The sequence below is a fragment of the Sparus aurata genome, chromosome 13, assembly GCF_900880675.1.
Source record: "Sparus aurata chromosome 13, fSpaAur1.1, whole genome shotgun sequence".
Classification (NCBI taxonomy): Eukaryota; Metazoa; Chordata; class Actinopteri; order Spariformes; family Sparidae; genus Sparus; species Sparus aurata.
Genome location: NC_044199.1, coordinates 3,402,076 through 3,427,562, shown reverse-complemented (window position 1 = coordinate 3,427,562; position 25,487 = coordinate 3,402,076). Strand labels below are relative to the sequence as shown.

Here is a 25,487-nt window from a genome sequence, read left to right as displayed (position 1 = left end):
CTGGGAGGTTTAAAGGAGAACATCGGTCGATTTAAACATGCAGCTCCATTGCTCAAGCTACCCTTGACTTGCCAGTACCGAAGACGCGAACACATTTGGTCCAAGCATTACAGAGCTCCGTGAACGGAGACTTAGCATTGAACGCTAACAGCATGGGGTCAGAACTTTACACTGTGTTTTAAGCGTCTTAACATGCTCCACATCTCACACCAGAAGTTATGCAACATCAGCAGACACCTTAGCACACAGCACTGTAGCGTGTATGACTCAAACTGAATAAAAAAGTAGTTAAAATAGTGTGTTTGTGCAAGCAGCCACTTACCTGTTTGTTGACATCCGTGTGTTCCGGTAGCTAGACCAAACTAGCATATCCATCGAGTGTGCACTTAACAGGCTTAACAGGCTATTGTAAGGCTCATGGCTCATGACAGGCTGTAACATGGACATGTACATTATGAACAGAAACACGAAAATGCTGAAATACGTTTCCGTCCCCGCCAGTGAGGGAGTAAGCGCACGCTCGACGGATTGACTAGTTTGGTCTAGCTACCGGAAGACGCGGATGTCAACAAACGGGTATGTAGCTCCTTGCACAAACAAACTGTTTTAACTACTTTTTTATTCATTTTGAGTCATAAATGCTACAGTGCTGTGTGCTAAGGTGTCTGCTGATGTTGCATAACTTTTGGTGTGAGATGTGGAGCATGTTAAGACGCTTAAAACACAGTGTAAAGTTCTGACCCCATGCTGTTAGCGTTCAATGCTAAATCTCCGTTCACGGAGCTCTGTAATGGCTGGACCAAATGTGTTCGCGTCTTCTTGAGCAATGAAGCTGCATGTTTAAATCGACCGAAGTTCTCCTTTAAGATTTCTAAAATGAAAAATGTCACACTTGTAGTTTTTTCAAATTTAATTCATAAACTGAAGAACAGACCAGGAGCCATTTTGCTTCAGTTAATCGTCATTGTAAACAGTGAGCACACATTTTTGGAATATCACAACATGAATGAAGAGGTTGAATGATTGTATGTATAATGTCCCATTATTTAACAGCTTATTCAAGGATTTTAAGGCTCTTTGTTGGTCACATGTACAGAGACACACAGTAAAACATGTAGTGTAATGAGGGAGCAACAACGCCGCCCTTACTTTATCTCTGCTTTACATTATAATGACAAACATCACACGTTACAAGCAAACACTTTAAGTTAAGGAGGTCTTAAGGTTCTTGAACCACTGATAAATTATGTCCTGAGGTAGAAAACTGGACCACTGGAGTTGTTTTTGCACCAGGAGAAAAGCAGCACTGGCTCCCTCTAGTGCTTCCTGCTGGTGCTGTGTGTGTTGTTGAGGATGTCTGCTCTGAGCAGTCTGTAAAACAGCACCACGTTCATGGTGGAGACGAGACTCAGGCCGACCGTCCCCATCGTCAGGACGTATCGAGGCATATGTTTACCGTTAGCTGCCAGCCAGCGAGTCATCCAAGCCGCCGTACAGACGCGAAACACCAGCAACCTGCAGATGAGACAGAAAACCAGCGAGACGACTTCAGTCCAACATGATGCACATTCAGTCCTCTTCACTCCCAACAGACATATTTTACATATTTACATCTAAAATTTAAATTCTTTATCAACGATTCTTTATTTTTGCTGTGCAGTCATGCAGCAAAAACACATCACGCACTCAGGCTCACATTTCAAGCGTCACACGCTCACATATGAAAACTGTCTTTGCCCCAGAATCAGTTTCATTCTTTCCATATGTGACCTTTTCCAGAAGAGAAGCGCTGAGCCACCTACGTTCCCAGGGTGAGCCAGCTGGTCACGCTGTAGGTCACGGAGGGACGAGGGGCTGAAATTTCAGTCCCTGGCCGGTTCCTCCGTCCTGACAGGAGGAGAAGCTGTCTGACGTGAAGGAACACGGAGTTGATCTCAATCAGCAAAGACACCACAGAGAAGCCCACGTAGAGGCGGGACGTTGCAGCCAGGATGAAGCAGGAGATCACCTGAGATACAGGGATCACATGTTTACTCCAGCTGTGGAAAGTAACTGATTACATCTACTAAATTAATGTATTTGAGAATAACTCTTAAACTCTTACATTAATGTGTGTTTACAGCTCTCAGGGAGTAGGACTGCACACATGAAAAGATTAGTATAAAGCCTTTTGTAGCTCCAGAGGAAGCCTCCCTTGGCTCAGTTGCATTGTGGGTAATGTAGGCACCAGGTTTTAAAAAGCAGTCCACTTGTCTAACATTTCACTCCAATAAAAACTGTTCATGAACAAAAGCAAACTGACTAAGCAAAAAAAGAGATAGCCCCATTTTATTCACTGCATTCTTTTCATGGACCTGGTGCCTACATTACCCACAATGCAACAAACCCACTGAGTGACCTCACTGGTGGTAATTTATCAGATTACATGCAGCTTTCCTCTGGAGCCACAAAAGACTTTATAATACTTTTTTCATATATGCAGTCGGGCTCCACAGGACCTGTAAACACACGTTAATCTGTAAAATTGGTGGAGTTACCCTTTAAGTACAAACATAAACATTCAACTTTATTGACACTTAAACAAAATTACATGTGTAAAAATGAATGAAAAAGAGCTCCCAAAGCCACTTTTAGCTAACCATAGTTGTCTTAAATTAATTAAATCTCTTACACATAGACAGCAGTACATTTTCTAAGGATTAAGTGTATGAAGTAATTTATTTATTACTATTTAATTAATCATTTGACGCTGTAATGTAGCATTTAGAAGGACATGTTTCTGGTTGCCAAGTTGCAAAAAGTCCATTTATCTGGTGTATATTGTCCTCCAGCACAACTTGTTTCATATTTTATCTTTTTTAATTCATCAGGAGTTCTTCTGCAGCTGTTGTTAAGCTGTTATAAGCAGATGTTGTGGTCGAGATAATAAAAGACATGTAAGAGTATTTTTTATAACCTATGACGTCCGATGTCTTATTGGAAAGTTGCACTGAGTCGCATTAAACACTCACATAACATTTGCACCGAGTAGACCTTGACCCATGATGAATAATTAAAAAGTTACGTCCATGTAGAGATAAATGTTTTACAGCCTCATCATCTCAGCTATAAGCGAACAAACAGATTCTGTGTTCGGCCTCCAAACACGTCTGATATCCTGCAGTGACACGCCGAGGCGACGAGCTGCCGGAGGTGAACCGGGTCACGACCTCTGCAGCCTGAGATTAAACCGCCACGCAGATCAAAGCTCAACGAACAACAGTGAGGGATGACTGTGCAGTTTCATTCAGCCACCTCGTCATTATTACGACACACAGATGTGTTAGGGCTGGACAAATTAAGATGAACACTTCACACCATGTTATGATAAAGACTCCGGACATGATGAGCGTCAGATCAGATTCACAGATTTCAGTTTCTTCATCTGAGGAAAAGTAGTGACGTCATGAGGCAAAAATACTCTATTACTTCATTGAATGTACAGAGAAATAACTTGTATAAAGGCACTGAATACATGTAAGCAGCATTACTACTTTGAACTGTTTTCAAATTATTACGTATTTTTGCAATCTGCTTTGTATTTTTTGAATTTCAAGCTCATTACTTTGTCTTCTAAATATGACAAATGTGTCGTCAAAGAGTTGTCCAGTTGTAGTGCATGGAGCAACCTTCTCACTCACACACACACACACACACACACACACACAGGGTGTAAAGTGTATTACCACAGAGTGGTGCAGCAGCACCTCCCAGGACTGTTTAAACGGCTGGTTCAAGGCCCCGTCCAAGAAGTCGTTGATAAAATAACCTGGAGGAGAAGCTCCATGAGTCCCATATACATCAACACATCCAGACATAAACTGACAAAGTGAACTTCAGCTCTTTTCTGTGTTTTCCCGTCTCTCCTCCATGTGTGAATGCTGTCTAATCTCTTCTGTGTGTGTGTGTGTGTGTGTGACCCTGGAGGTCGTAATGGAGGTCAGGCGGCTCAGGTTCAACACTGAAGCTGCTCGGCGTCTTCCTGCATCCACACGACTGCTGAGCGACACGGCTTTAAAGTACATCACCGTATTTAGGCTGATCTCTTGATATCAATATTGTAACAATATTTTAAGGACGACTGCTGATGCGTTTATAAATCTTTAAAAGAACGAGATTTAGATAATTAAACAATCATCAGGAATGGGTTGAGTAAGATCACTTTACTACAATGCAGCCTTAAAAAATGGAAAGGACAAAATCTAAGACGATTTTTAGAGTCATATCAGGAGAACGATATATATCATATGTTACTCAGCCCTTATCCACACTTCTTATCCTCACTTATGTTTTACAACCTACTTATAAGTATTTCTCTCAACAGAATTGTGATTTTTGTTGATCTATTGTGTACATGTAACATTTATTCCTCACCTGTCTGTCCTGAAAGACTGAACCTTCAGTCGCTTTTATCCTCATGAAAAGATCTTTTGGCAGAGTTTCTTCATGTGAATCAAGACTCTAAATAAACCTGTTATAAAGTTTACTATAACCTGGTAAATCTAAAGTCCACTTGATTCAACACAGGCGAAGATTGTCCTTGTTTAAATTGGATCATATTGATATTTTCGAGCTTGAATCCGAATCACTGGAAAAAGCAGCCTGTCTGTAGTGTAATGTAGTATTATTTGTGTTAGTGTGTCACCTGTAGAGACCGCTACAAGGCTGTGGGAGGACAAGGAGTGAGAGGAGATCAGGTCCTTCGCCATCTGAGGTTCACGGTACAAACTGCAGGCACAGACAGGGAGAGAAAGAGAGAAATTACACGAGGAGTAAAAATGGAAATTAATGAATGTGCCATCCCTGATAGCAGCATCTTTACGCACCATAAAACAGCCCACGTTCCCGTCAACGAGCTGTGAGCTAACGACGTGCAGATATTCCTCCACCTCCAGGCTTTCTTGCGCGCCGACTCCGGTGCTGGCAGGCATCTGAAAATCGTGTTCAGCAGTTTGAAAGAGCACGCAGATCCTCCAATGACCAGAAGAGTCGACCTCAAATCCATGACGAGACTTTACCAGAGAGTTCGCTTCAAATCCCTCGTGCCCCGGTGTTCAGGGCACATTTCAGCTGCGAGAGAGGAAAGAGAAGGATGAGAAACAAATAGCTGAAGTGTCTTTGACTTCAGTACACGTGTATGTAATGATCTCTGTCCTTTAACACACATTCCTCTCCTCACTTCAAGTGATAAACTGGTGACTGATAACAGACGAAGGGTCACGGTCATGACACGATTACATGATTCCCCTCCTGGCAAGTAATAATTCAATCCACACGCTGTTCAAACACTATGTTGTTCAGTCACTATTGCTTTCAGGAGACAATAAGCTTTACATTATATGCATATCTCAAAACCATGACAATAAGAAACAGGTGTTTATTTCTAAACTCGACCGGCAGCTCGGGGCAACATAAGCATCAGCTACAGGCGACAACAAATGGAAAGTGAAGAGATGTGATTATAAATTCAAGAAAATCAACAGAGGAATGTAAGAAAAAGAGGAAGAAACATTAACAATGAGCAAAACAAAGCTTCTGCATATGGAAAGTACTCTTACTATAGTTTAGTTGTGCTCTTGAACACACTCTGCTCCCCTCAGCAGGTCACTGGTATCAGCTGATGACATGACATCATGACATGAATCCTCTCCTGCCAAAACAACAGTTAAACACACACTTTATACAGAGGCTGCTTTCAAGAAAATGAAGAAAATAATAAATAAATAATATTAAATAAATGTTACCTGAATTAATATACTAACCCGTTATTTAAACCCAATTTTGAGGTACTTGTACTTTACTTGAGTATTTCGATTCTCTGCTACATTATACTTTTACTGTCTGACACCTTTACCCAGCTGACACTTGACGTTGATGCAACATTAGAACAACGTTGTACTCCAATGTTGGATTACCATTGGATTATAATATGGATTTGAAAATTGGGTTTTACGCTAAAACTTAACGTTGGCTTGACGTCAACCTTTTACGTTAAATAGACATTGGATTTTAGTTGCACTCCAACGTTGGATTCCTGTTGGATTATGATGGATTATGATATTGATCCATATATATATATAGATAGATAGGACTCTTAAATTGAGTTTAAGAGTCCTTGTTGGCTTGACATCAAAATGTAATATTGGGTTGAAATCAGCCTCCAATTTCAAAGTCTAGAAAAAAGTCTAAAACCAAAAATCGGTAAGAAACATTTATTAAATGTAAAGAACAAAAAAACTTTGTGCAAACATGCATATACAAAATTGATGTCTCTTTAAATAAAAAAAATTAACATAAAAATTAAAGAGAAGACACATTCAAATGAAAGTATAAAACAATTTAAATATCAAATAACATTCAAGCAACAACAAAACAAACTTTTCAGACAGCATCTGAACTATCTTAAGCGTGACTTCGCTGGAGACTTTTAGAAGCTAACTGGTGTTTTTCAGATTTTGTGTTTGACACCGAGTGTGCCCAAGTTGAGGGTCCTCTTAGTGAACACTGAGCTTCAGATTCATTATTTTACAGCTTTTAACCAACTGAATTCTGGTTGTTCAAGCCAACAGTTGTTACATATACACTTTCCCACAGTTGTAGCAGGTTCCGCGGTCAAAGTCTTTCCGGAACTGGTGAAGTGTGCGGCGATAAATTCTGACCGGGCTGTTGGCAAAATGCCACTTACGTTCCTGGATACTTCAAACCACAGCTAGCAAATTAACAATCGAAAATATCAGCATTAAAACATCACTGGCCGAAAACGGCCTCTGTATTTTTTATTTTTTTTAACTTCAACCATGTTAACTTGTTAGGGGATAACTCACCAGAACAGATTCAGTAAGCGCAACCTCTTTGGTTTCCAGCTCTTTGCCTCATGTTGCACAAGTCCCTTCTTCTTCTCTTGTGTTTAATGTGTTTACTACCTATTCCAGGGAGCATTACCGCCACCTACAGAGCCGGATGTAGGACGAGAGCTAAGCCAGTGAGGAGAGTGTGTGTGCAGACCCAGGAGGGTGGCAGTTACAGTTTGTTTATCAAAATAAATAAATAAAAAATAATTACATAAAATTACTACTTTACTACTCTACTACTTCCCTCACCTCTACTCTAGATTTTCTAAATTAAACTTCAGTGCTCTCCTCTCCTCCCATATGTACTCCATTATCACATGTTGCACAGATTCAGTTTCCCCACACTGTTCACATTTCCCATCTGCATCTGAATAAGGTGGATAAGTGTCAGCCTGTATTGGAACTCCCAATATTTGCCACTGTTCTCACCTTTATCTTCTTTGAATATTTTTTTTCAAACATCAATGAAAATGTTCAGAAATATGATATATTTGAAAAATGTTCCTGAAATAAGTATCTGTAAAATTATTAAAATACATTATGTGAGACGGCCATAAACATGTTTTTTTTTTGTTATCAAAAAATATAACTGTCACACAGTATTACAGTCATTTCCACCGTATCTTGTGTAGCCTACTTGCACTCCTGGTCCAGACTATTACAGTCTGTAATACTTATTCAAAACTGCTTATAGTAATGTATAGGCTATTACCTTTTAATATAGGCTATTTTATGAGCATTGTAACTGCTACAATACAAGAGGTGTTCCCAAACAAAATGTTGTTGTAGCCACTTGTTGCAATGACAATAAAGCTTCTTATATCACTGTTTAAAAAAATTCTATGAGAGATTGTATGGATGGTTTGTGTGGCAGTGACATAAAAGCAAAGAGCAATTTTCAATTTCATTAACAACTCTTGAAGAAAAATCAAGGTAAATATAGCCTACTGTCTAAATTCTACATAGCTTTTAGGTTGACTAGACGTTGGATGTTGGTTGCTTGCCAACATAACTTAAAACCAATTAAATAACAACGTCAGCTTGACGTTGTGATTTATGTTGAAATTACGTCAGCTTTAGACGTTATCTCAACGTTCATTTTTAGCTGGTTAACGTTGCAACCAATATCCAACCAAGGACCAACGTTAATACAACGTCCTGTGTCAGCTGGGTAATCACAAGCTACAGATTCAGAAAAATATTACAAAATATAATCAACAAATGAATCGTGATGTTATATTATGGAGTATGAATCACTATAAAATGTATATAATATATAAAAGATATGCACTAGTCTGAATTTGGCCATTCGGCCTAGTGAGTACTGTCAACACTTCATAGTGACCATCATTACTAAATGAAACACGTGTAGTTAATTTAACTTTAGTTATTATGTATTTTGTTTTCTGACTGTAAACAAACAATCAGATGCTTTTTTAACCATTTATTGAGCATGTGTAAATGTTTATAAAACTTCCATATAATGTTTATAGATAAACTACACAGTATTAATTTACCATTTTTGAAATATTATTAACATCAGTTGCAACTTTACAATAAATACTTGTTTAATAAATGGTTTAAAAAGCAGTGACATAGTAAAATAACTATGATCTAAATTCTGATTAACTATACATTTAACATTTATTATAATTAAAGTTTCCTGAGTACTTTAAATGCATTTTAGTGAAAATACTTTCCTGCTGATTTTGCTTTTTGTAAAATATCTGATTACTTTTCCCACTGCTCCACAGTTCAAACATTTAAAGGGATATTCCGGTGTAAATTTAATCCATGGTCTAAATCACCGTGAAACTGTGTTAGACTCCCCGTCGAGAGATATAGTTAGCAGACCGCTAATTTACGGAGTTTTATCAACCTCAGAAACGACCGCACGACAACAATACACTGCAGTAAATGGATCCAAATATAAACCGCCACCAAAAAGCCACAAATAATGCTCAGAACAGCACCAAACTTCAGCAACAGTACAAATAGGGTCTCAGCACATAGTCCGGAGCATCTAACCTCCGCTAGCTTAGCTGGATTTCTACTGAAAAGCTGACTAAATTTACCACTCTTCTGCAGCAGCTTCCTGTTGACGGGAAGTCCCGACGAGTCGATTACCGAGTGCAGTAGAGTTCCGCGGCTCATGGATGAAAATGTATGATTATGACTCCATGGAAAAGCAATCAAAGTTCATATGTGTCTTACCTGCCAGTTTATAACAGTTATTATCGAGAGTTTCACGGTGATTTAGACCATGGATTAAACTTACACCGGAATATCCATTTAATAAATGAAACACGTGTAGTTAATTTAACTTTAGTTATTAGTTTTCTGACTGTAAACAAACAATCAGATGCTTTTTTTTAAGCATTTATTGAGCAATCGTTAGTGTTTATAAAACGTCCATATAATGTTTATAGATAAACTACACAGTATTTATTTACCATTTGTGAAATATTATTAACATCAGTTGCAACTTAACAATAAATACTTGTTTCATAAATGGTTTAAAAAGCAGCGAAATAGTAAAATAACTATTAAACAAAGTTTGATTAACTATAAATGTAACATTTATTATAATTAAAGTCACCTGAGTACTTTAAATGCATTTGAGTGAAAATACTTTCCTGCTGATTTTGATTTTTAAAGTACTTTAGTACTTTTCCCACTGCTCCACAGTTCAAACATTTAATAAGTGAATGATTCTTTTATCCAATATTTTAAATCCTTGAGCTTCACAGTGACAGGTCTTGAAACTTGAAGCGACGTGTGAATGACAGTACCTATCCGATTTTGTACGTGGTGCTTTGTCGCGCGTCCATTCAGAGTCGACTGCCTCGTCAGCCTTTCTCTATACTGCCGTTGTGCAGCACAAAAGAGCACCAATGCCTTTCTCTGCAACAATAACGCTGCTGAACATGACCACTGACATCACCTAAACTGCTCATTCACTGGACACCCATAAGTAACTTTTTGGTTGATTTTTCCCTTTCGTCTTAACAAACTCGACATCTTCCACTTTTCAAAGTCTCCCAGCACCAAGGGATGAGGGTTGGGGATGGAACTGTTGCCGTGGAAATGGACTCTCATCCCATCATCGAGCTGACGGGCAGAAAACAAAGTGTGGACACGGACAGACTTGTTTCAACGGAGCAGCTGAAGAGCTTTTAATGTTTCTGGAAGGACTTTGTGTGTATTTGTGGTGTTACAACTGAATCAGAAGACATGTCTGGGACCAAACCATGTGAGTGACCTCTTCAGTTTTATACTGTTGGAATAGTTGATTATCAGCTGATACTTTATAAATCTGTTTAGTCTCTGTGTTCATTACCTGTAGCATTAATTAAACCACATCTGTATCAATTAATATAGTTTAACTGTGTGTGTGTGTGTGTGTGTTCAGCCCATCAAGAGTTTCCAGACTCTGATCTAGACGACTTATCAGAGGAGATGACACAGATGGTGTGTCTGGAGTCAGACCTGCAGGATGGACAGTAAGGAGGGGGGGATGTTCACAACCTGGCAACCTAAAACATGTTTTTTTTATATATAATTTATCCAGCAGGGTTTATTACTGATGTGTAAAAATGATTTGTAGACTACACTGTTAATCAACAAATGATGTCCACACAAATATTGAACTAACCAAGCACGTCTGATAAACAAACAAACAAACAAACAAACAAACCAAAAACAGCCTAAAACTGTGAATCACACCAGAGTTTACAGCCGTGCTGGCAACTCTGTGAAGCTGGTTACCAGGGAAACGACTGATGGTGATACTTCCGGTGCTCGACGGAACTACCGGAAGTAACGCCTTTCACGGCTTTTGTGTTAGCTCAGAGGGCTAATCTAAATAAATAGTGTATTAGCATGCACACGATGAAGCTGCTAACATTGATCTCCAGGGATTATTAATAGAATCATTACTAATCGCCTTTAAGAACGAGGATTAGCGTCCTGTTTCCATGGGAAACGTCGCTTCCGGGTACGTCACAGGATGCGCCGGAAGTCGCGCCCGTTCCCGGGGCTCTGCTTTGACTGGCTCACAATATTAGCATGCTAATGTTTAGCTGTTACAGTGTTTACCATGTTCACTGTTGCAGGTTAGCCTGTCAGCATGCTAACATTTGCACATTACAACTACACCAGTACAGCTGAGCCACGTTCTGTCCTAAAACAAAGTTTTGATCAAATTGAAATTCTATATGATGGTGCTGTAGAAAAAGTCAGGGAACCATGAAAGTTTCCAGGTCACTCTTAAAAAAGAGATTTTAAACTCAGTGTGGCTTTTACCTACCAGTTGGATCAATATAGTTATTCAAAGTTAGTTTGATTCATCTGCTGGAGACCAGGAACGTTTGCTGAAAAATGCATGGCAATCCCAGTTAATTCAATCAGCCTGGACCAAATAGAATTAAAAAAAAATAAATAAAAAATTAAAATCTAATTTGTGTGTGAAGCTCATCGCAGTGTTTGTATCTGTCTGTGTGTCTGTGTGTGTGTGTGTTTTTCCTCAGGATGAAGGAGGTTGAAGTGGGACATCACAGCGTGCTGCTGACACGCTGTGAGGGCAAATACAGTGCCATTGGTAACCAGTGTACGCACTACGGAGCGCCGCTCAGCAAAGGTAAAGAGGAACAAAGTGTGAGTTTGTGAAGAACAACAGAGGAGGAACACATTTTTATCTTTGACATGAAGTTTATTCACCATACTGCTGTGTTTCATACACATAGACTTTGTATTTTACTGTTGTGACACAACTTCATTAAACATTTGCTACACTTTAACATTAAGGCAGATAAAAGTGTAAAACACTTGTACACTTTATAGATCAAAACAGCATTTTCAAAATGTTTAGTAGGCTGTCTTAAATTATAGCTACTTTTGTTGACACTTTTGTGTGTGTGTGTGTGTGTGTGTGTGTGTGTGCTCAGGGGTGATCACAGGCCACACAGTGCGCTGCCCATGGCACGGCGCCTGTTTCAATGCCCATACAGGAGATCTGGAGGAGTTTCCCGGCATAGACTGTTTACCCTGCCACGAGGTACAGACAGACAGACAGACAGACAGACAGACAGACAGACGCCTTTCAAGGTCGTTTGTCCTCATCTCATAATTTGTCTTTTTCTGTTTTTGAAGGTCAAAATAGAAAACAGCAAAGTGTACGTGTCCGTTAAAAAAAAGGTTAGTATGTTAAGTTAACTTCTGTTAATGTTACTTTGTGCTTCCTGTCTCATCACATCATTGTGAATGTTCTGTGTTTAGTAAAAGGAAATGGGGGCACATGGTATATGTGGTTTGCGAGTTTGTTTTGTGTTTGTATTCAGCAATTTTGACAGGATTTTCTCCCTTAAAGAGGTTAAAGGCAAAGTGAAAGATTTTGAAAAACTCCTCAGAAATGTCTGTCTAGAAATCATGAACTTGTTTCTCACGATAATCCCCCGACCTTCATGTAGGAACTATTTTCTTTCTACCAAACTACACAGTATCCCTGCACAGATGGAAGTGTGCATCTGCTCATGAATGTCAGGCAATGACGTGAACGCTAATGGTGTCTGACCTCCTCAGATGTGTTTTAGCTCAATTAGCTTAGGTAGCTAGCCTCTCATCCATCATAAATACTTCTTCCTATTGATGAGTTCATGTGATTGTGTGTTTTTTTTTCATGATTCAGACTCTGAGGCAGGAAAAACGATTAAAGAATATGGGCGTTGCAACACCAGGAGACACTCGCACTATTCTGCTGCTGGGAGGAGGTGAGTGTGGAAACCGCTGCATGTCTTTTTATGATGCTGTAATTTAAAAATGGAACAATTGGTGGATTAATTGATTGGAAAAAATGACAGAAAATTAATCAGCTAGCAACTGATTCAAATCACGTTTGAAGCAAAACAATTTTGGGGTTGTAGCCTCTCAAATGTGAAGATTTGCAGCTTTTATCTGTTTTATACCAGCGTAAATCTGTAATCTTTGGGTTTTGGCATGTTGGTGTGATAAAACAAGACATCTGAAGGTTTGCTGAGGACAGCTACATTAATATTAACACTACTTTTATGGCATGTTTACCATCCCTGCCCTGCATTTAAAGGGTTTTGGTTATACCCGTTTATTTACTGTTAATAAGCATAAATAACTAAACGTCATAGCATGTAGCCTCTGTCCAGAGTTCGTGTGTGTGATGGTGTGTTAACTCTCTGTAAGTACAGGAGCTGCGTCGCTGATCTGCGCTGAGATTCTCCGGCAGGAAAACTACGGCGGCAGAATCATCATGGCCTCCAGAGACGAGCTTCTACCTTACGACAAAACCCGACTGAGCAAGGTGCTGAAGTGGAGTACATGACAGGATACGGACATCAACAAGCTGCTAATGATGAATATGAGTGCATTTTTGTATTAATTTTTTTACAGGTAATGAACGTGGAGAGCGACACTATTGTGCTGAGGAGGATGGAGTTTTTCCATCGTTACGACATTGAAGTGTGGCTCAGGAAAGAAGTGAGTGGATTTCTTCTCACATCTTCAGTCTTGTTGTGTAAATACTATGTTCTACTACCTAATGCTTGTCATGTATAGCAGGATGTCTGCAAGGTAAATTTTCCCCTGACAAAACAATGTGTATCATGACCTGGATGGATTCATAATGCACCTTCAAAAGCCATGTTGTGACATGTGGACCCTCGCTGTGTTCACAGGCTCGGGCAGTGGACACGGACAAGAAGACAGTCACGTTCGACGACGGTTCGGTCCAGAGCTACGACCAGCTCCTCATATCAACAGGCTGCAGGTACACACAAAATACGCAGTGTGTTCACACTCAGACATAAGTCGAGTTTAGACACTTAAGTGAAAATGACAAAACAAAAAAACAGAAGAACCTGGTAAAATCTTCAAATTAAGATATTGCACATCACGACTTTAACAACTGCTAACAAGCATTTAACAGTTTTTACTATATTGTTGTTACAATTAAACAAAACAAACATGTAACATAGAAGGTTATAAGACAGAAACACATCATGAATAAAGAATAAAAGGAAACATTTGTTTTGTTTCGGACAACACAAGTTTGTTAATTTGTCTGCTTAAAACCACATTTTGACAAAATGCCTTTTAAGATTTGCGGTATTTTCGTTTTCAGGTCAAACTCGTTTTCAATGGGAGTGCTACGGGCACTTTTACAATAGCATCAAAATCTCTATGTTTAAAACACTAAGAAGTCTCGACACAACATGAAACTTTGCTCGTAGTATCACCAGGGTCTCTACACATGAACACGAGCGTTGAGAACATTGTGTCGATCCCCGAGTACACCTGGGCTGCCATGACAACGGCGAGCGGAACAAGCTACTGCTAACGTGAGTTGTTCAAAAACCTTCTTTTTAGTAAACTCTGTGTACACAAACAATGTTCTCAATGCTCGTGTTCATGTGTAGAGACCCTGGTGATACTACCAGCAAAGTTTCATGTTGTGTCGAGACTTCTTACTGTTTTAAAAATAGAGATTTTGATGCTATCGTAAAAGTGCCCGTAGCACTCCCATTGAAAATGAGCTTGACCCGAAAACGAAAATACGGTAAATCTTAAAAGTGCCTCTTTTGTCGTAATTATGCTTTTACACGAAGGTTTGACTCATATCCATTCACAAATAAAGCCTAGGTTGCATTATGGCGAGAGTTTTGCTTTTAGTGCAGAATGTGTGCATTTTTTTTAGCAACACGCTATAAAAGAGTGAACGAGTCACCTTTACGTCATAGAACGCACAACAGAAAAAAATAGTACGGGACAGATTTGTTGCAATAAAAGTTTCATTAGCGACATGAAATTACTGCAAGTGATGATGTCACTGAATCATAAACTAAAACTCTTCAGACTTTATCTGTATAACTCTGTATGAGGACAGTGATCGTTGCAGCACCACTGCGCTGCATTGCTTATAAACAGAGTCGTGGTCTGTCCTTTAGAGCAAAGGGTCTCGACGTGCCCGGCATGAAGCTGGATAACGTCAAGATGTTGGAGACTCCAGAGGACGCCCGGCAGATCCACGCGCTCAGCCTGGGCTCCAACGTCGTCCTCGTGGGAACCTCTTTTGTTGGTACGCTGTGGTGCACGCGTTTTTACATTTGTCTGGACTGATCATGTTAGGAAATGAGAATAGACTGTAGATAAAAGACATGAAAGCATCAAATCATTTGCAGTGATTGTGTAATGTAGATAAAATGTAAAGATTTTGACATTTTTTGTTTTCTGGAAGCCAAAAAATGACAAAATGCCTTAAAAAGTTATCAAACAGCCAAAATATAAAAAAAATAAAATGGATTACATCAATAAGTAAGAGTTGATAAGATAAAAGAAATATATGAAATTAAGTTTTATAAGTTTCTTTTAACCTTTAATCAGTCAATAAAAAGAGAAATGATGATTTTTTTTCCCCTTTACTTCCATTCAGATGATCAAACTGATTCAATCTTACTTTGTTTTATTCCTCTTCAAATCTTTAACTATTTCACTTTAGATTGGATGCAAAGTACACAGCTATATATTAATTTAATAAGCTACAGTGGTATTTATTTACTGTCAGCTTTGAGCCTTCAAAATGTGGTAGTTGTTTTTATTTGTTGGGTTTTCATCAGAACATTTTTTACTCTCAGATATTCTCTGCTGCAGCCTCTTGATGGTATTTCTTACGTTATAGGTATGGAAATTGCATCTTATCTGATAGACAAAGCTTCCAGCGTCACAGTGATTGGCAGCAGTGAGCTGCCGTATCAGAACACACTGGGTCGTGAGATCGGCAGAGCCACGATGTTGGTAAGACACGAGAGAGACGGAGAAAGAGCAGAGTGCTCATTTACTTCTCTGTTCAGTCGGGTTGTTTAAACTTTGCTCCTCCTTCAGATGCTGTCAGAGAAAAATGTGAAGTTCTACATGAACGCTAATGTGACGGAGGTCAGAGGTGCGGATGGCAAGGTAACGTGGAGAAACAGTCTGTTTTGTCAAATTCAGACTTCAGAATTCAGAACATCGACAACAGCTGAGTAAATGTTTGACTTCCTCTGTCTCATCGTCCTTTCTTCCTCAAGGTGAAGGAGATTGTGCTTAAAAGTGGAGACGTCATCCCAGCGGATGTTTTGATTGTTGGTATTGGTGAGCGCACAAATGTTTTCATTATCATATTGATGTCTTTATTACATTTTTCTGCTCGTTCCCTTTTTTTTACGAACACTGTGAAATGTCTTATAATGAACCTCTGAGAATGCTGGACAGTTTTTATAGTAATACATTTCACAGTTCACTTTCTGACAGAGAGATTAATGTCACTCTCATGTCTATAAATCTGATAGGTATACATTATGACGTGACTCTTTACTCTGGTGGACACAAATTCCCTCCAAAAAGTCATTTTGCTGAGTTATTTCTTAGCCGTAAACCGTCATCTCAACGTGTTGCCTAGCAACTGCTCAGACTTGTGAAATAGTCTGAAACAAACCCATGAATTGTTGTTGCACCCAGTTTTTATTTTTTCATTACAGATTAAATTAAACAGGTAGAGAATTATATTTAATCGGCTTTAGTGGCAGATTTTGTTACACTGGTGACAGCCAGGCTAGCAGTTTCCCCCTGTTTCCAGTCTTTGTGCTAAGCTAAGCTAAGCTAAGCTAAGCTAACCGTGTGCTTTCTGGAGCTTCATATTTACCATAAGGTTGGTGCCTGCCTTCTTGTGTAGCTTTCCACCACAAACACAATCTATCCAGCTTTTGCCTGAATGTATTATACTCTTAATGACACAGAAATTGTCCTCATAGATTTGATGATTTTGAGAATACAGCTGAGATAAACGGCTTAATGACGTTATCAGCACTCCTACGTATCCTCCTCAACCCCTCCTGTCCTCCCTCTCTCCTCCACCAGGCATCAAACCGAACTCAGAGTACCTGAAGGGCAGCAAAATACATATGGACTCCAAAAACTTTGTCACGGTGGACAAGGTGAGCGAGCTGTTCTCCTCGTTATGTATCTCTGCAACATATCTTCCGAAAATGTGTTGAATCGAGCTTGAATTCTTCAGTATTTGGAGTCCGACAGACCCCATGATTAACCTGTATTACCCTCTGAATTCTTCTTCTGGTGTTTTCCTGACATATTAAACCTTAATGTTTAGAACTTTATTGACCACTTTGAGGTTCGGATGAGAACGAAAGGGTAGAATAAACTTGTGCCCCCTCACAATAATCAATCCATTCTGCAGCGTACACCGTCACTTCTCTGGCTCTGTCTCCCTCCTGCAGTACATGCGCACCAATGTCCCTGATGTGTACTGTGCGGGCGACCTGGCCACCTTCCCCCTGATGATGGCCAAGGGACAGCTGGTCAACATCGGACACTGGCAGATGGCACAAGCACACGGTGACGTAGTGACGCCGTCCCAGCAGACAGACTTTGACTGACTGGCTGACAGACGTCTAAAATGATCTTGTCACACACAGACATGTTGGTGCTGACCGAGCAACCATGTCAGATCATTCTAGCTCCGTTCAGTCCAACAGAAAATGTTTGCATTTATAAAGAAGTGAACAGTTACGGGACATTTTCTTTGATATCTGTGATTATTTTCTGTAATAGAACACATGTAGCAGACAGAAAGTAGCACTATGTTTCAACTGTATATATCGAGACATCTCGGCTACTTGTTGTCACTTTGTTTACTTCTTATTATCTATTATTGATTGTCATATAATATGATTTTAATAGCCGTGTTTTTGATATCTCGTCTGTTTTTATTGTTATTCAGGGAGGATCGCAGCTCTAAACATGCTGAACAGACAGACTGAACTCAGCTCAGTTCCTTTCTACTGGACGGTCCTACTGGGTAAAACCATCAGATATGCAGGTGGGCACACACACACACACACACACACACACACACACACACACACTGCTGTATAAACTAACCTGCGTTTCGTTCTGGTCGTGTGCAGGCTATGGCGAAGGATACACTGAGATTGTGATGAAGGGAAACTTTGAGGACAAGAAGTTTCTGGCGTTGTACATCAAGTATGTTGAGAAAAAAAAATAGCTGCTGTTGTTCACAAGACACATCTGCAATCAGAAAATAAATGACCGTATATTTATGTTTTTTTAAAATGTTTCCTTCGTCTGCAGGGAGGATCGTGTCATAGCGGCAGCGAGCCTGAACTTCGACCCGGCGGTGTCGGCCGTAGCTGAGCGGCTCGTATCAGGAAAAGTCATCTCAAAGGAAGAGGCTGCGTACGTCAAATCTGTCTGTTCGAAGTCATTTATACAAGTGGTTAAACTGTTCAGAAGTTCCTTGTTTGTGGTGAACTGTTATACACTTTATGTCGAGCTGCTAAGTGAGACAATCGAGTCAGTATCAAACTGTGAGGTCCAGTTTGTTCCTCTCATCATTGCTCAACCTTGGAGTGTGGCGGTTTGGATCAGGTATAAACACTTTCACCAAGTTTAATAATGATATTTCAAAGTTAAAGGGATATTCCGGTGTAAGTTTAATCCATGGTCTAACACACCGTGAAACTGTGTTAGACTCCCTCTCGAGAGATCAAGTTAGCAGACCGCTAATTTAGGGAGTTTTATCAACCTCAGAAACGACCGCACGACAACAATACACTGCAGTAAATGGATCCAAATATAAACCGCCACCAAAAAGCCACAAATAATGCTCAGAACAGCACCAAACTTCAGCAACAGTACAAATAGGGTCTCAGCACATAGTCCGGGGCATCTAACCTCCGCTAGCTTAGCTGGATTTCTATTATGAAGCTAAAAACAGATTTCAACTCTCCTCCATCAGCTTCCGGGTCGGGGAAGTCCCGACGTGACGATTACCGAGTGCAGTTAGAAATGCTCAATTCCGTTCTTTTCCCTGTCCGCTCTCGATAATAACTTTTATAAACTGGCAGGTAAGACACATATGAACTTTGATTGCTTTTCCATGGAGTCATAATCATACATTTTCATCCATGAGCCGCGGAACTCTACTGCACTCGGTAATCGACTCGTCGGGACTTCCCGTCAACAGGAAGCTGCTGCAGAAGAGTGGTAAATTTAGTCAGCTTTTCAGTAGAAATCCAGCTAAGCTAGCGGAGGTTAGACGAAGTCATTATTCTGGGGGAGCTCATCCTTTAATTGACCTGTTTTTTTATTAAACTAATATTTTTAGAATTCGTTGCTCGTCTGTGACTCGAATGTTACGGGAATACGTGACAGGAACAAACTGGGGCTAATCATCATGTCAGCTGATGTAAATCCGTATAAAAACAAATCCTCTCTTCTTTTTTTCTCCTCTCCCCCAACAGATCAGACGACCTGAGCTGGCTGCAGTTGTCCTGATCGACGCTCTTCCTCCACTCGTGTGCTCAACACATCACCTGTGCGATGTCGACATGCAGAGTGTCGTTCATCCGTCTCGCTGTCACCACTGATCTCACAGAGGAACGTTTGATCCAAGACAGACTTCACTGACGGCGCGGTGTCACACACAAAAAAAAAAAGCTGAACCCACAGTGAAGTTTACATTTACAGCGTTTTACCGTACGTCATACAGTCATGTGAGGGCGACTCCACCGTGAAAACAACAGATACCTCAGATGAATGCAGCTTTTGGGACTTCTTTTTTTAGTCTTACTATTTTTTAATTTATTCACTAGATCTTCTTTTTTAATCTCATGGTCAGGAGACATCACGTTTAAGATGCCTCAGTATGTTCTCTGCTGTTCACATTCAAAAAGGCGGTGCACGCTGCCGGACAAACACAAGTGACCTTAATGGCCACCGCGGTCCGGTCAACGAGTCGCAGGGCGGATTAGGGGAACAGAGGGCGGGTGTGTTCAGCTCTTTGAAGCAGAGATGCTGAAATAGGCAACGGCGACAAAACACAGCGAAAGGACACAATAGGCCTTCGACAAATAGCTCACAAAGGCAGTGCGACAGAAACCTGCACAAAAGAAATGCTGTGTTTTCCTCTCGTTCCCCCGTCCGGCTCTCTGCTGGTTTATCACTGTCTTTACATCACACCTCCATATTTACTCTTTGATTCACACTGAGCGCTTTTCCCTGTCAACAGCACGCTGCCTCTCAGTTCAACGTGTCCACGGGGGGGTTGCAGGACCAGTTATGATATTTGAGAATTGAAGGTGCAAGTGGCTTTTTATCTTGTACTAACGTCGTATGTAGAAGATTTGAAACTTGAGGAGTCTTTAATGGAGAAACAACTAGACAGGAAACTCATTTTTTGGTTAGATAAAAGAAAATTAAACACCTTATTAATCAAGTTTTTGAATAAAAACAACATAAAAACAATAATAATCTAGAGGTAACACCAATGTTTTATATTTTTTCTTCTTTTACTGGCACTGGGCAGCGCAGATTGCCCTGATTTTTCCTGCAACCTCACATCTCTCAGAGAATTTACAACATATTTTGTCAACTGTGTCTACCAGGAACCCTTCAAGCCGCCTGACTTTGCATCCTGCACATTGCTTTAAATAAGAAATGTTGCATTTTAGGAATTCTCGAGGTAAGATAAACATCACTTCTGTTCTCCTGAGGACTGAAAAATGTTCTGTGCCTCTAATAATGTTGAAAAGGAAAAAGCTACAACACCGAAACAGCTTTTATGATCAGTGCAAAGTGAACCCTGATGGAGAAATAACAGAGATGTTCTTGTCATTTCAACTTCTTGTTTTGTGTTTCACTTTGTTCATGCATAAACAAAAATCTCAGGCACAACAGCTCCGACTCTCTCTCTCTCCTGCTTTCATCGACTCTCCGGTGTTGATTCAGTCGAGCACACAAATCTTCTGCCACCTAGCGTCGAGCGGCGGGAGTGTTTCTGACAGGAGCGTAAACATGGAGACTGAATAAAATGTGTCTCTTTGTGTATTCAGTTCAGTAATCAGGTAAAGAGACACATAAGATATGTTTAGTTCTCTGTTCTGGGATCAAACAAACCACAGGAAGTCATGGAACGTAACTAATTAAAGTATTTCTCAAATTTCTGATCCACTACATAAAAGTCAAATGTTGTACTTTCTCTCTACGACACCTGTTTGATAACTTTAGTTACAAGCAGTGTTGTAAAAAGTACTAAAAAGTCAAACCTGAGTAAAAGTATCTGGCTAAAATATTACCTTGGTAAAGTGCAGGTAAGTAAAGTCTGTGATATTACATTTACTCACGTTTCTAAAGTCATTTTTGGGCAATAAATGCTTCTAAATATTATATTTAAGTACAAATTACATATATTCACGTTTGTATAAACTTTATACTATGAGTCAAATCTGATATTAAACATTGCACATTGAAAATAAAAATGCACTATTAAGTCTGGAAGTAACTAGCAGCTAAAGTAACTAAAATTACAATATTTGCCTCTGAAATGTGGTGAAGTGGAAGTCTAGAGTAGCAGAAAATGGAAATACTCAAGGAAAGTACAGGTAAGATTTTACTGGAGTTCTGTGCTTAGTTACAGTCTATAACAAGTTACTAGTTACGTTGCTGATTACATGCTGCATCAGAGCCAAAGTAGTGCATTTATAAATTAAGTTATTGTGTTAAAAATAAAAAGATTCGTACCAATAAGTGGAAAAATGGTCAATCAGTCAACTTGATAGTAATCATGTAAACATATGTACAATTGACTTTTACTTCTACTTTTGATAATTTAGTACGTTTATTGCGAGAAAGACTTTCACTTCTGTCCATAAATATTTTTACACAATATCTTATTGTGTGAAAATATCCACATACTTTTATTAAAGTTCGACCTTTGAAGTTTACAACACTGATCATAGTGATCGATTTCTGTTTAACAGGGCAACGAAGTCAGAACATTTCACTGAAAATATTAATACACCACTGCTGCTGTTCAAGCAGAAGTTCAGACTGAACGTAAGATTTTAGTCTTTTTTTTATTGTATTTGGGGTTGATGCACTGATTTTTAGATTCTGAGTCAACACTGATGTTTTTTGCTTTTGATTGTTTTTGTTTTATTTTATTAATTAGCTTTAAAACTACCTATAAATTGTAATTGTTTCTCCATAACGACATCCCATGCAGAATATCAGCTGAAACAGATGTTCAGCTGAAATATCAATGCATCCCAACTTTTTAAATATTTCCCTTTTAAATTCTTTCTTTAAATTTGCTTTTTAAGTTAAACAGTAAAGTGCAGAAAGACAGTAAAAAGTGAAGGGGTCATGTCCAGACCTGGATTCAGGATTTTGCACATTAGATCAGCTGAGACACTCAACAGTTTAAATATCTAAACACATTTTATTAGACAGAGGCAACACAGTAGAACATTGTTACAGTCACATTTACATTTCAGTTAAACAGCTCCACACACACCCTGATGGAGGGCTTCCTGGGTATTTAAAAAAGAAGAAGAAGAAGAAGAAGAAGATGAAGAAGAAGAAGAAAGAAAACTGTTCATCATGTGACCTGTCATCCATTTAACCCTCCTCTACCTCAGCGACCTGCGGACACACAGGTGTGAGGGGGTTCAGTGGTGTTATCCTGATTGGGTTTCAGTCCTGGAAGACTGACTTTGGTTCTTTTCTGTCAGCGTTACATTATTTAGAGGCACCAGATAAACTGTGCAAATCCTCTATTAAGTTTTTAACAGGCCCGTTCAACAGGAGGACGTCCCGCCCTCGTCCACCGACAGCCGTGACACTGTTTTCTGCAGCCGACAGAGGAAACTGAACTGGCACTATGCACCATCTCTCCTCAGTCCAACCATCTTTATTCTGTGCCTTTATCTGTTTTAATCTGTGAACAAATAAAGCCTCAGATGTCTAATAGCATAAGGCACTCATTTGCTCCTTTAATTCAGCCTTTGCTCCTGTTGGTCAGATCCAATCAAAGCCCCTTTTCTATTTGCCCTCTGTAGGAAAAGTCTGTCTCAATGCACACTGGCTCTCTTTCAACAGAGCCTCTCTGTGTGAGATGTAACGCTGCCGCCTGTTGGCCCTGTACAGCTCCATCCTCTCCTCCTCAGCCTGGGGGTCCTCCAGCGCTCCCTCCCACCTCAGACTGTCCCTGGCCTGGGTGCTGAGCTCTGCCACGTACCCCTGCACTGTACCTCCACCTGCATCACCACCACCCCTGGTTTGGTTGGTCACCGTCAGCGGGGCCGGTGAATCCTTGAGGTGTTTTGTGCTCCTCCGGCCGCTGCAAGCACGCCGCTCTCCGTTCTTCTTACTAGCGGCTCTGAGCTTGGGCAGCCGGCCAGGAGACCGACCCGGACTCTGTGGGGCCAGCAGGGACACCAGAGGGGTTTCAGGAGGCAGAGAAGCAGCCTGAGGATTATCTGTAGGGAGGCAAAGTAAACATGTAGATGCATGCATACTGGCAGACAAAGCGGAGGGTTTAGATTACTAATGACTCCCTCTGGACTTGGAGGGCTAATGGCTTGGTTTACAGTAATGAGCTGTAATAGGTCAGTGATGGGAAGTGACACTGGGGGCCCATTCTCTAATGATCTGTTCAGCCCTGCAGGGAATCCTCAACCAGCACCACATGATCCTCACACTGGTGTTCACATACATTGTGCATTTACAGTGACCTTTGTTTGAAGAGCAGAAAAAGCGATGATACAAGAGTTTCAGTTCAGATCACTTCCAATTCCCGAACTCTGCAGCACGACTAATGATACATGAGAGCTGTGAGGGAGATTTAGAGGCGTTCAGTTCACGTGAGAAGACTCTCCGTGCTCGCTGGCTTTGTTTTCTCCGTCAGGAATTTTAGAGGATCGGCTTATAATGAACAAAAATACAAAAATTATGCACAATAATTTAGCCTTTAATCTATATTTAAATCCTCAATCTTCTTGAAGGGAATGCATGAGGATTTCATTTCTTCGATTCCAATCTTGTTTGTCAGATTTACCCCCGACTCTACTTCCTTTACAATACTGCAGTAAAATATCACAAAAAACACTAAAGAAAATAATACTCCTGCATTCAAGGTTGAACTTTTACAGACCATTAAAACATCTGTTGGCCCGCTGTGAAAGTCAAAAGTTCCATTAAGTCACACTTGAATAAAAGTAAATCTACTTTTGTTAAAATATTTGTTTGGTAAAAGTAAAAGTTACCTATCTGAACAGCAAAAGTATCTGATATTAAATGTACTTAAGTATTAAAAGTATAAGCAAAAGTAAATCATACACATGTTATCTACATGTATTTATGTATATACTGTAAACTGGAGTTGACTGATTATTGACCTGGCTGATTGTTGATATATTATTCAGCATTTTTGCAAATTATCAGAATCAATGTTTTATTTTTTTAGGCCTTAATAAATTAAAGGAATACAAAGTAACTAGTAACTAGTTATCAAGTAGCTGTATAAAGTACCTCAGAATTGTACTTAAGAGTATTTAAGCTGAGTAAATGTACTTAGTTACATTCTATTACTGCTGTAGAGATTTAAATCATAACATTTCCCTCAAAGTATAGAAAGAATGAAAACCCTGAATAGAAGAGTCATTCAGACAGTAACTAACAAATAAGAAAATAATTATAAGAGGTGGTGTCTTCAAATCCCCTTTTTTATACTGACAATAGACAAAAACACCAAATACTCATTTAAATGTTGAATACAAAACATATTGTGAGATTTTAAAATGTGATGCATTCACTAACAGCGAAAAAAGTAGTTAAAAAGAGTTCTGTCTCAACCAAATACTACAGTTCACACTGCTGCTACTTCTTCCAGTATTACCTGTGTTTTCTGGGGGAGAGGTGGAAGCTGAGGGTTTCCTCCTTTTCTTTCTTTTCTTCCTCTTCTTCTTGTCACCGCTCCTGGGTGGCTGCGGCAGTTTACAGTTTTTGTCTTCCGGCATGAATGATGCCCGTGCAGACGGACAGGTCCGCGTCTCCCTGAGGAGGTGGAGGCTAATCCTGAACACAGAGACTCGGACGGCTCCGTGTGGCTGAGCAGCGAGTGTCGACAGCTGTTGTGACCTTCAGTGCTGAAGATAAGCGGCTTTATGTCTCTATGTTAACATTATATAAACTTTCCCTCATGTCGGAGGAAGGCGGCAAAAGGTTCGTAAACGATTGGATGCTAACGTTGCTACTCAGAAGTTTAGCTAGTTGTCCGTTCTGTAATCACGCTGTAGTTACGCGTCTCCATGGCAACAAGACACACCCCGGCTAGACTCCTGACAGTACTTTTTTTTTTCTTCTTCTTTTTTTAAAAAAACGTCTTTTTGTTTCCTTTACTGGTTCACAGAGTCTCCAAAGTACGTGTTTTTAAAAACGTAAAAATAAAATTAAATGTATTTGTTCTGGTAAATAAACCACCAGAGAGGTTAGCTACAAACTCAACATGCTAACATGCTAACAGAGATGACTCAGTGTAGTTTAGCATCATGTTATTGATAGAATGACCTCCATAAACACAGTCATGGAAAGTAACTAAGTACATTTACTCAAGTACAGTACTGAGGGGCACTGTGTAGTTTTTTTGAGAAGAATTTCAAGAATTTTTACTACATTAATATCATTATAATACAATCTCAGAAGTATTTTTTTTTT

The 25,487-nt window shown here is 39.7% G+C and overlaps 3 protein-coding genes across 5 annotated transcripts; 1 reads left to right on the top strand and 2 right to left on the bottom strand.

Moving 5' to 3' along the window:
• Nucleotides 1-895: 895 nt before the first annotated feature.
• LOC115594805 (TLC domain-containing protein 2-like) lies at nucleotides 896-6,940 on the bottom strand. The gene is made up of 7 exons (XM_030439056.1): nucleotides 6,864-6,940; nucleotides 5,598-5,689; nucleotides 4,866-5,109; nucleotides 4,685-4,767; nucleotides 3,726-3,808; nucleotides 1,803-2,008; nucleotides 896-1,515 (listed from the first exon to the last, which is right to left on the bottom strand). The coding sequence occupies exons 3-7, from the start codon at nucleotides 5,042-5,044 to the stop codon at nucleotides 1,317-1,319; spliced, it is 750 nt and encodes a 249-aa protein (XP_030294916.1). The 5' UTR covers nucleotides 5,045-5,109; nucleotides 5,598-5,689; nucleotides 6,864-6,940; the 3' UTR covers nucleotides 896-1,316.
• A 2,888-nt stretch (nucleotides 6,941-9,828) lies between these two features.
• On the top strand, nucleotides 9,829-20,668 carry aifm5 (apoptosis inducing factor mitochondria associated 5). 3 transcript variants are annotated; one of them, XM_030437278.1, is made up of 19 exons: nucleotides 9,829-10,143; nucleotides 10,303-10,393; nucleotides 11,420-11,529; nucleotides 11,837-11,946; nucleotides 12,042-12,086; nucleotides 12,577-12,658; nucleotides 13,109-13,221; nucleotides 13,311-13,397; nucleotides 13,595-13,686; nucleotides 14,864-14,994; nucleotides 15,595-15,710; nucleotides 15,798-15,869; nucleotides 15,983-16,046; nucleotides 16,812-16,888; nucleotides 17,189-17,306; nucleotides 17,692-17,790; nucleotides 17,879-17,954; nucleotides 18,063-18,167; nucleotides 19,235-20,668. In XM_030437278.1, exons 1-19 carry the CDS (start codon nucleotides 10,125-10,127, stop codon nucleotides 19,266-19,268), a joined length of 1,641 nt encoding a protein of 546 aa, XP_030293138.1. In that variant the 5' UTR covers nucleotides 9,829-10,124; the 3' UTR covers nucleotides 19,269-20,668. The 3 variants fall into 3 exon arrangements, with proteins under 3 accessions (XP_030293138.1, XP_030293139.1, XP_030293140.1); XM_030437279.1 differs by lacking the exons at nucleotides 9,829-10,143; nucleotides 10,303-10,393 and adding an exon at nucleotides 10,747-10,972 and having other exon boundaries at nucleotides 11,417-11,529; XM_030437280.1 differs by lacking the exons at nucleotides 9,829-10,143; nucleotides 10,303-10,393 and adding an exon at nucleotides 11,139-11,152.
• A 1,524-nt stretch (nucleotides 20,669-22,192) lies between these two features.
• Nucleotides 22,193-25,085, bottom strand: LOC115593695 (protein LIAT1). The gene is made up of 2 exons (XM_030437297.1): nucleotides 24,670-25,085; nucleotides 22,193-23,251 (listed from the first exon to the last, which is right to left on the bottom strand). The coding sequence occupies exons 1-2, from the start codon at nucleotides 24,788-24,790 to the stop codon at nucleotides 22,815-22,817; spliced, it is 558 nt and encodes a 185-aa protein (XP_030293157.1). The 5' UTR covers nucleotides 24,791-25,085; the 3' UTR covers nucleotides 22,193-22,814.
• Between the last annotated feature and the right edge of the window lie 402 nt (nucleotides 25,086-25,487).

Bases quoted from the DNA above. Each gene is read 5' to 3' on its own strand.
- LOC115594805 (XM_030439056.1), bottom strand. From the start codon at position 5,044: ATGGATTTGAGGTCGACTCTTCTGGTCATTGGAGGATCTGCGTGCTCT. The intron at 3,809-4,684 runs GTGACACACTAA...CTTCTCCTCCAG, and splicing joins CCTTGTAGCGGTCTCTACAG to GTTATTTTATCAACGACTTC. The intron at 2,009-3,725 runs GTAATACACTTT...CCTGTATCTCAG, and splicing joins TGCTGCTGCACCACTCTGTG to GTGATCTCCTGCTTCATCCT.
- aifm5 (XM_030437278.1), top strand. The intron at 13,222-13,310 runs GTGCTGAAGTGG...ATTTTTTTACAG, and splicing joins ACAAAACCCGACTGAGCAAG to GTAATGAACGTGGAGAGCGA. The intron at 18,168-19,234 runs GTACGTCAAATC...CTCCCCCAACAG, and splicing joins ATCTCAAAGGAAGAGGCTGC to ATCAGACGACCTGAGCTGGC.
- LOC115593695 (XM_030437297.1), bottom strand. From the start codon at position 24,790: ATGCCGGAAGACAAAAACTGTAAACTGCCGCAGCCACCCAGGAGCGGT. The intron at 23,252-24,669 runs GTAATACTGGAA...GCCTCCCTACAG, and splicing joins CTCTCCCCCAGAAAACACAG to ATAATCCTCAGGCTGCTTCT.